Source organism: Pteropus medius, unplaced genomic scaffold, assembly GCF_902729225.1.
Source record: "Pteropus medius unplaced genomic scaffold, Ma_sr-lr_union100, whole genome shotgun sequence".
Lineage (NCBI taxonomy): Eukaryota > Metazoa > Chordata > Mammalia > Chiroptera > Pteropodidae > Pteropus > Pteropus medius.
In genome coordinates this window covers 11,118,133-11,127,811 of record NW_024351730.1, presented here as the reverse complement: position 1 = coordinate 11,127,811, position 9,679 = coordinate 11,118,133, and the positions used below count along the sequence as shown (strand labels likewise).

Sequence of the window (9,679 nt, the reverse complement as noted above, 5' to 3'; positions counted from 1 at the left end):
ACAGCTTAGCTAAGGGAGAACCAACACAAGTGCAGGACAGGACAGTTTTCATGAAATTACTTATCAGGCCTAGTCTCACTTCTGTGATTATACTAAAATGTGGTGAGAGTGCATATATTATTTCAAATGAGTGACCTCCCTGCTTGGGCTTAGAAATCTTTTTGTTTGATGTAAAGTGTAAGAAAATGATTATTTTTATTGATAGCCTGTTCTAGTTCCACATTCAGTTCTCTCAGTTTCCATCTTCATCTCTGTACATTCTCAACTGCACTTGTGCTCTGACCTAGCTCCTTGTTACTCAAAGTGTGGTCCATGGATCAGCAGCATCAGCTTCACCTAGGAGCTTGTAGAAATGCAGAATATTGGGCCTCACTCTAGATTTACTGAATCCAAGCGATTCACATGCTTATCAAAGTTTGAGAAGCACTGCGTTAGCCACATTGAACCTCTTGGAATTCTCTAAAGGAATCCTGCTGGCCTTGGCTCCTGCTGGTCTCCCCAAGTCAGAAACACCTTTTCTCTGTCTGCCAGGCAAACTGGCTTCTTATTTATTCTTCTTAACTCACTAGTGAGGGAACCCATAGGATATAAACCCAGCTTAGAGGAGAATAGAGGAGACTTGCAAATATATACATAGTCTATGAAAAAAGAATCTTGGAATAAGACTAAAAATTAAATGTAGCACTGCTTTATATCGACAGCAATAAAATAGTAAGCTTTGGAGTTATCTTTTCTATCCAACAAAGTTATTTGCAACTTTTCTTCTATAAGTTAATATCTAATTTTATGACTCTAGACCTTATCAATACTAAATGATAAACCAAATAAAATGACATCCCCTAGAATCAGAAGACCTTCCCTCTCCCTCCCCATGTAGGCTTCTTAGACAATGCTCTATCTAGTATGACCTTGAAAAGACACATAATAATATTTTGCCTTATTTACAAGTTTTGATAATTTTTCTTAAAATTTTAAACTTGATGACAGGGGCAATAAGGAATATATAGGTTGGGTTTCCAAACTTGACTTTATACAGAATTCCAATTGTTAGTTTCAGAGGATGAAGTAAATTTCTATATCACAGAGCTGAATGGAAAAGACGACAAGATCGAATTAAGCTTGCCTTTCAAAACGTATCTTCCTGTGCTTCTTTGAACCCCACTACCACAGTAATATCATTAGACTGTAAGCTTCTTGAGGGCAGGGATTGTTAGTAGGTACGTTCATTGCTAAATCTAATTCCTAGGACAGTGCACATATAGCATTTTATAAACATTTGTGGAATGGATGAATGAATGAAATTAATGACATTTATAGGATCATATACCGTTCTGGATAGTAGGGATGGTTTAATTAAAAAATAATTATCTTTTTAAAAAAATTTCTTTTCCTGTTAACCTGCAAATTGTGACCCTGCAAAGTACCTACCTATATTTCAAAGAGGGCTCTATCGAGGAGGAAAAATTCTTCCTCTATCCTTCTAGGTTCTTTTGGCTGGCCTAATAATTAAATTGACATAAGACAGATTAACAAGAGAAAAACAATTTAATCATGTACATACAGAAAACCCATAAAAATATGAGACCTAAGGGCAAGTTGGTCAGTTAAGGTTTATTTGCCATCCTGAAAAAAGGAATGGGACAGAAGCCTGGAGCTTTCAAGAGCAAGGACTAACCACAGAACACATCTCCTAGCTTGCTCTTGGTGTTACCTTCTAACGGGCATGCCGGTGGTCAGCATTGGCCATTTTTGTTTGGCATATTTGGCTAGGGGTCGGTAAACTATGACCCATAGTTTAAATGTGGCCTGTGGCCTGTTTTGTAAAGTTTTCCTGGAACACAGCCATGCCCATTCATTGACTTGTGACCCAAGGCTGCTTTGGCACTACAAGGGCAGAGTTGACAAATTGTGACATTATATGACTCGCGAAGTCTAAAGTGTTTACTCTCTGGCCCTTTACAGAAAACATTTGTTAACCCTTATTCTTGGCTGACAAATGCTGAGACCACTATGTGAAAAGCACCATGGTATAGAATATTTCTAAAGTATAATCATCAACTCTTTGGAAGAAAATAACAAAGGCAGCAACATCTACCTACATACATTTATAACAAATCCATCTTGAGGGGTAAATGGCTTTCTTTTTGAAGCTGAAATTCCTATTAACACAACTCTAAGCATTGTCCCTGAGTCTGTGTCAGACTTCAGTTTGTGTTCCTGAAGTAGCAGAGGTGAGAATGTTTATAAACAAATATATATGTTATATGGTCACAGAAATCCAACGAAGCTGAGAAAATATTTTTGTGCACATATCTATATCCATATATCAATTCCTGATGAAAGTCTTCAGCAAAATAAGCCTTCTGTATTTTTTACCTTTGTTTAAATAACTTATGTGCCTCACAAAAGTACTAACACTTATTCCAAATTTACACTCTGGCCTCAAACAGAATACTAGCCAGAACTCAGCTGTGCATGGTGCCAGGTGGCGTTTAAAACTGCATGTTGTCTTCTTGTCCCAGTTCTCGAGGTTGCTAAAGTCAGGGGGGTGGGGTATGCGACTATGCCAGTCATTAGGTTATTGTATGCCGGCTCTAAAATCACCTTTCCAGACTCTGTGATACTAGAACTCATTTCTACTTTGCCAGCTGGTTTCCTGAGGGTTCTGCCAATGGGATGTGTTGGGGGACTTTGCAAAGCAGGAGGACGGAGGAGGGACTTGTTTCTACATGCTCACTGTTTCTTTCAGCAGTACCGTAGCAGTAATGCCCCTTCACCCAACAGTAGCACCTACTTCCAGTCTCTAGCGTTGTCATACATTCTCAGAACTGCCTCACTGCATCCCCTCAGACCCACCAGCATCAGCCAAGCAGCACCCCTGCTCAGAGGCCTGAGCCCCAGCTTTCCAAGGGCCTCTTCTCCAAATTTCTAGACAATCTCAACCTCTTCCTTTTGTTCCCCCAGACCCAGGGATGATACCTATGTCCCGAAGTTACTGTCTCTGCATGTTACCTCATTGTTCCCTTTCTGCTTTTTTCAGTTCTCCAATACCAGCTTGGCCGATTTCTTCCATTAAATTCTCTTTAATGCCTCCTGATATCGGCACTTGCTTTGCCTTGAGCCTGGAATACTTGTTTTCAAGTATTCCAAGGTCTTCACCATGCTTCCTTCTCCTTATCTTTCAGCTTTTAGCTCAAATGCCACCTCCGAAAGGCTTTTCCTTATCTCCCAATAGAAAGTATTCTCCCTCTCACCTCCAACACCATCCCCAACTTTCTAGAATTATTGTATCTATTCACTTGTTTTGGAGTTCCCTGTGTTATCTCATCCCCAACACTCACACTAGAAAACTTCTTGAGAGCAGAGACATCTTTTGTTGAGTTCAGTCCCAAAATAGTGCCTGGAACAGAGTAGATGCTGAAGAAATAGGGGTTGAGTGACAGAGCCTACAAGGTTGTATCCCAGGGCTCTTACGAGGTTCTTATCAGCTGCAGGGGGAGAGCTTTATTAGAACGTTTACTCCCATCCTCAGCGGGGTGGGGAGGGTTTGGGGAGCAGGGCCTATGGGGCTAGTAGTATCTGCCTATCCTCTCCCTCTCTCCTCTTCCTCCCCTGCCCCTCCCTACCAGTCCTTTCCTGTCCCTCCAGGTCCTCCTACTCTCCCGGTTCTTCCTCCTCCCCTCATCCTCCCATTCCCCGCCCCTTCCTCACCCCACCCTGTCGCGTGTCCCACCTGTGCACGCCCTTCGTATTGCGCGGGCGCTGGAGCGCTTAGCATCCGACGGCCAGCTGCGGAGGGAGGATGGCGGCGGCGGCGCTGAGCTTGGTGCTGTTGCTCCTGGCCAGGGTCTGGGCAGGTAACGCTCATCAGTTGGCCTGGTCAACCTCGAACCCGCGGAGGAATAATGAGATGCGGTCTCGTCAGAGACTGCCCACCCCTATACCCCGGAGTCCCTGGCGTCCTTCCGCGCACCCGTTACTGGCCGTTAGGGCCCCGCTGCAGTCCTCTAGCAACACGAACTTGGGGGCGAGGGAGCGTGACTGTGGAGCCTGGGATCCTTCAGTTCTTGCTTGAGCTTCACTCCCAGCTTCTCAGTGACACCCTGCTGTCTGCTCTTTCTCCCTTAAAGCAGATTTTCTGGAGCTCAAGATTAGGAGTTGAGTTTTTATGTACAGTGGCCCAACTGAATGAACCTCGGCATAAGATGTACAGAAATTAGGAATAGTGAATGCCAAGTGCGTCGGGGCATTCCAGGGCTTATGGGAAGGGGGAGTTAGTTCACCTAGACTTGACGCCCCATTTTAAAATGGAGTCGAAATGGTAACACGTAATATTAAGTTTTATATTCATTACCCTGAGCCGCAGAGGAAAAAAATAAATTATTAGGAGTTACTTCTCTGACTTTTATTTTGTAGCCCCATAATTCTTTCTCAAGCAAACTTATTAGAGTGGTCAGTTATGAAACCCGTACCAAATGTTCTTTTGTGTGCCTGCTAGGAGAGGTGCCAGAAAACAACCGCGTATTTTGGGTGGCTGGTGGGGTGAAAGGGAGTGGTGCAAAGAAGTTAGGCATCTGAGGGAAAGGGAGAAGGTGCAGCTTGAATAAATCACAACGTGGATTTTAAGACCCTTATGAACAAGAATTGACTTAATCACATGCTCTAAAATGTTTTCTTCTTGCAGCCTCTATGCACAGTCAATTTGGTCCATCTGCAGAATATAGAACAGTAAGTAGGAAACTACTTGTATTGTTTCTATTAACACAATGAAGCCCCCAATGATTTGGGTTGGGGGATAGTTTTCAGTTCTAATCTGCCACTTTTGAAACTGTTGACTGCTTTAGAAACCAGCTTCCCACGCAGGCTTTTGATACAGATCAAAAATGCAAATAGCTCAGTTCTTGAAGACTCCAGGGCTTTGTTTCCTCTAATATCTCCTTTAATGATTCAGAAAATCCTTGGCCTAATAGTTACACCTTGTACTAGACATTTTTGTGCAGTACGTTATCAAGTTAAATTCTGTGGAAGCAAAAGACCAACCAAATGAGAACAAACAAAAACTATTTATTCAGAGCTTGCTGTGACAAGGAAATCAACCACATCACTTGTATTTTGGCTGAGACTCAAAGGCAGGCAGAGGAGTAGGAAAGCTTTCTAGTGAGAGAATGGAAGGCTTCAGGTGTGTCTCGATTTCAGGCTGTTGGCCTGTAGTTGGGCTAACTAGAAGCAGGTATCCTATGTAATTGGTTAGGAGTGAATATTTGGCTTTCCCTGATTGATTCTAAGTTGGAAGTGGGGACAAAAATTAGGGAAGCTGTTGGTTACTAATCGAGTCCTGGCCGTTTGGGGCCAATTGTTACAGAGGTTATTATTCGGCTTCTTAGACTGTCACTAGAGATAGCTGTCTGACTTACAGCAGGCTGGCTTCCTGGGCTGGTTATTCTAAATAATGAGTTGGTTTCTTGGGCAGGTTGCTGCAGGTTATGGTTAGAGATCTATTTTAATATCTGGTCCAGCATCATCCATTGATATATTCAGTGTCTCAGTGCTCAGAATGGCCTTGTGAGATAGATATTATGATTTTACATATAGGGATATTGACATCAAGGGGTTAGGTAACTTTTGAGTATTCATTTCAGAGTAGACATCGTCTTGAAAGCCTTCACACTCTATTTTCTTCCTCCAAAGAAGATATAAATGCACTTTCTCTACATTACCATTCAACCTAAGAAATAAATAAATTAGCGAGGTGGCCCTTTTTCGAGAGAGAATGTCTTCTGAAGCACTGAGGAACAGTCTACTAGAGGTGACTTCCTCTAGTTGGCATCTCGTGGGGTATAATTTAGAGGCTAAAAAAAAATTGCTATTAAATTAGGTATAGGTGAAAGAACTAAAAAATTAGGGAAAGATTTTAAAAAATTGTGTATTATGTTGTTTTGCAAGTGTCTAAATTCTCACTCTATTTTAAAAAGTGGTTTTCACCTGGGGGCAATTTTGCCTCTCAGTAGACATTTAGACTAGGGGTCCCCAAGCCCTGGGCCATGGACTGGTACCAGTCAGTGGCCTGTTAGGAACCAGGCCGCACAGCAGGAGGTGAGCTTAGGTGATCTAGTATAGCCTTGTGTATTTGCAGCCACTTCCCAGCACTAGAATCACCATGTCAGCTTCACCTCAGATCATCAGGCATTAGATTCTCACAGGAGCACTGGTCCCTGGTGCCCAAAAAGGTTGGGGATCACTGTTTTAGGCTGTCATTTTTGATTGTCATGACTGGGAGTTGATACTGGCATCTATCTAGTGGACTGAGAACAGAGATGCTACTAAAGAACCTACAATGCACGGGAGAGCTTCCCACAGCAAAGAATTATCCAATCCCAAATGTGAATAGGGTTGACAAATCCTGTTTTAGAGAAACCAAACCAGGAAATTATAAGTGAGTTATTATGGGTATGATTTTTGCAGTGATAGCATGCAGAATTCTAATTAGTTGAAACATTCAAAGGAAAGGTTTTGTCTTTTGCATTACTTAAAATTAAATTCAGCTGCAAGTAATAGACTCAAAATAACAGTGCACGGTGCTGCCACACTAGGATGTGGCCTTTGTATTCCTGGTCTATAAAGTTAATGCCTCATGCTCCCAACTGTAGGATAGGGGAATGGACAAAGAAGAATAAAACTAAGAGGAAGTAGAGGACAGGTACCAGCTTTCTTTTAAAGGGGGTTTCCAGAAGCTACTGCACAATAATTCCACTTATATCCCATTGGCCTGACCTTAATTATATGATCATAACTAGTATTACAAGTAGCCATATGCCTTGTCATTGTCTTACATCAAAAGATTTCCATTTTGTTTTCATTTATATGTTTTAAGATAAAATATTTAGGGTATGTATTGTTTTTTGTTATTGTTTCCTTGCTTTAATTGAATTTTTAAGCTAAACGACTAGCTACCTCTTGTCCCAATCTCATTGGATAAGAGGGCATCTAGAAGGCATCTCTTGAGTGAGCCTAGGGCAGTGGGAACATATCGTGCTCCTGAACGAAGTGTAGAGTGTGCTGAACAGAGGATGGAAAAGGTCAACAAAACCTCTTTTAGTTCAGGGTTTGGCCCACAGCCAGCCCTGCTTAGGCCTTTATGAAACCTAATAATATTAATAGAAAGGTGTACTTCATTTATTCAGAGGGCTAAAACAGGGTGACTTCTTTTACTCTGATATGAGGAAAGGTGATCACCTTTACTAAAAAAACAAATTATATATATACCTATATCGCAGAAATATTGCAGGCCATGTATTTAACCTTTTGTTAGAGCGAGACCTTGCACTCCACGGTCTGATCACTGTGACAAGTGCTAGTCCTGGCCCTGCTGGAGACCCGTGACTGTGAGCAAGACATGTCACCTCTCTGGCCTCAATTCTCTTGAATCAGATGCTTGAGTTTCATACCAATTTCTTACAGCTGCCATAATAAAGTATCACAAACTGGGGTGACTTAAACAACAGAAATTAATTGTCTTGGAATTCTTGAGGCCAGAAATCCAAAATCAAGGTGTTGGCAGGGTTAGTTCTTTCTGAGGGTTATGAAGGAGAATCTGTTCCATGCCTCCGTCCTAGCATCTGGTAGCCTCAGACATTCCTTGGCTTATAAGTGGGGTTCTCTCTGTGTTGTCACATGATTTCCCTTAGTGTATGACACTGCCCAAGTTTTCCCTTTTTATTGGGACACCAGTTACATTGAATTAGGGTTCACTCTAATAACCTCATTTTAACTTGATTACCTATATAAAGACCCTATATCCAAATAAGGTCACATTCTGAGGTGCTGGTGGTAAGGACTTCAACATATCTTTTGGGATGGACACAAGTAAACCCATAGGTACCCCTAAAATCCAGTTATGAACCTGCTGCTTTCTTTAGTGCTGGGGGTTAAATGCCAGTATCCGAAAAATCCAGACTAAAAGATTCAATTCCTGAGTGTGTCTCAACATTATGTCAAGGGACTGAGATAGAATGTAATAGCACATCTACATGAGATTGTAGTGAGTGCAAATTATGAAGCTAGAGGACAGTAAGGTAGGTATGGTGGCATGTCTTGGACTTTCATTTAAAAATCAGCACACTGAACCTTCTTTAGAGATTCTTTTCTTACGTAGTAGGTATCAAACCATTGCTTCAACATTGCATCTGATTTTTTCATTAGAAAAATCTTTTTTTCTTTTTTTTGGAAAGTAGAAATATTTTCGTAGGATGTTTCTAGGAAATCTAGGGAGACATGGGACTTTGTACTCCCCTCCACTATTTTGTGATAAGAATATCTCAAGTTATTCTCTAATTTCTGTCTTCCTTTCTTTTTTCTAGCCAAACTGCGATCAGTACAGATTACCAGGATGCCCCAGAGACTTTAACCCTGTGTGTGGAAGTGACATGTCCACTTATCCCAACGAATGTACTTTGTGCATGAAAATCAGGTAACATAATTTAAAGTATAGAATAGACAAGTTTTTATTCTTTTTTTTTTTTGAATTTTCATTATTTATAATATAGTGCCTCTTTTCTTGGAAATAAAGATGAAATATGACATAGTTCTGTTTTCAGACTGACATTTAAGAAGACACAGAATCCCTCAGTGCATTTTCCAAGTCAAAGTTAGAGAATGAGGTGTGCAACTGTAGAACAGATAATCAAACTATGTTACTATCCATGGATTAAGAGAAATTAAGAAATATTTAAACTTTATGGAATATTAAATGTTCTTTTAAACTCAAAAGGCATGTGTAGGTGACCTGCACACCCTGCAGTACTAGTTGGGAAATAGGTCTTAATGACTGTACCGAAAGAATGCTAAGTAATTAGTGTTTTATACCTGGTGCCCTTCATGTAACACACCTGACCAGGAGATCGTGACTCCTCTAAGTATGCTGCTTTGTATTTCAGGGGTCCATTCTCTGACTTTAATCAACCCTGAATTACGTAGGTCTTCTCAGAATGATTTTTTGGGGTTAGTGACCTGTGCCCTTGGGTTAGGGAAAAAATGACTGAGTTGTGACTCATTGATTTAGCTTTAAAAAATGATTATGCAAATGTCACCCTAGACAGAATCTAATGTACAATGACATGGGTCTTTTTAATACAATTGTGGGACAGTGTCAGTATGGTAAATAATAAAAATGTTTTTGTTTTTATGGTTGTTCAATTTGCAGGGAAGATAGTCATGACATTAAAATAATCCGAAGCGGACCGTGCTGATGGAGCGGTTTACGAAAGAGAAATTGGAGAAACCACCATCAACTACACACTAGATGAATTTCATTTTCCCTTTTTCTCTTCTGTTATGTTTCTTTGCATGAGATTTGTTAACCCACATTTTCTGAGAGGAGGTGTGGAAGAAAGCCATGTACAGTGACTAATAATTAAAACAGAAATAAAGAAAAAAAAAACTTGTTTTTTTGGCTTTTGTCCCTTTAGTTAAGCTTATTGCCCCGATGACTTGTGCCTTGCTTTATTGAGTTGGAATAAAATCAGCATTGTGTTCAATTACGGCTGTTCTCTGGTGAATATCTATTCTCACTCTGCAACCTTTGGGTGGCTCTTCTCCTTTCAGGCAAAAGTGAATTTCACTCTGAGAGAAGTAGAGTCATCGTTGAGAGCCAAGATTTATTCTAATTCCCCATTTCCCTGAA

General features: G+C 40.8%; 1 protein-coding gene across 1 annotated transcript; it reads left to right on the top strand.

Moving 5' to 3' along the window:
- Positions 1-3,792: 3,792 nt before the first annotated feature.
- On the top strand, positions 3,793-9,327 carry SPINK2 (serine peptidase inhibitor Kazal type 2). The gene is made up of 4 exons (XM_039845842.1): positions 3,793-3,857; positions 4,685-4,728; positions 8,358-8,467; positions 9,200-9,327. Exons 1-4 carry the CDS (start codon positions 3,803-3,805, stop codon positions 9,243-9,245), a joined length of 255 nt encoding a protein of 84 aa, XP_039701776.1. The 5' UTR covers positions 3,793-3,802; the 3' UTR covers positions 9,246-9,327.
- Positions 9,328-9,679: the final 352 nt, after the last annotated feature.

What these genes read in the sequence shown, in the direction of transcription:
- SPINK2 (XM_039845842.1), top strand. Translation starts at nt 3,803, where the DNA reads ATGGCGGCGGCGGCGCTGAGCTTGGTGCTGTTGCTCCTGGCCAGGGTC. An exon ending in CCTGGCCAGGGTCTGGGCAG is followed by an intron (nt 3,858 to 4,684) that starts GTAACGCTCATC and finishes TTCTTCTTGCAG; the next exon opens with CCTCTATGCACAGTCAATTT. An exon ending in ACTTTGTGCATGAAAATCAG is followed by an intron (nt 8,468 to 9,199) that starts GTAACATAATTT and finishes TTCAATTTGCAG; the next exon opens with GGAAGATAGTCATGACATTA.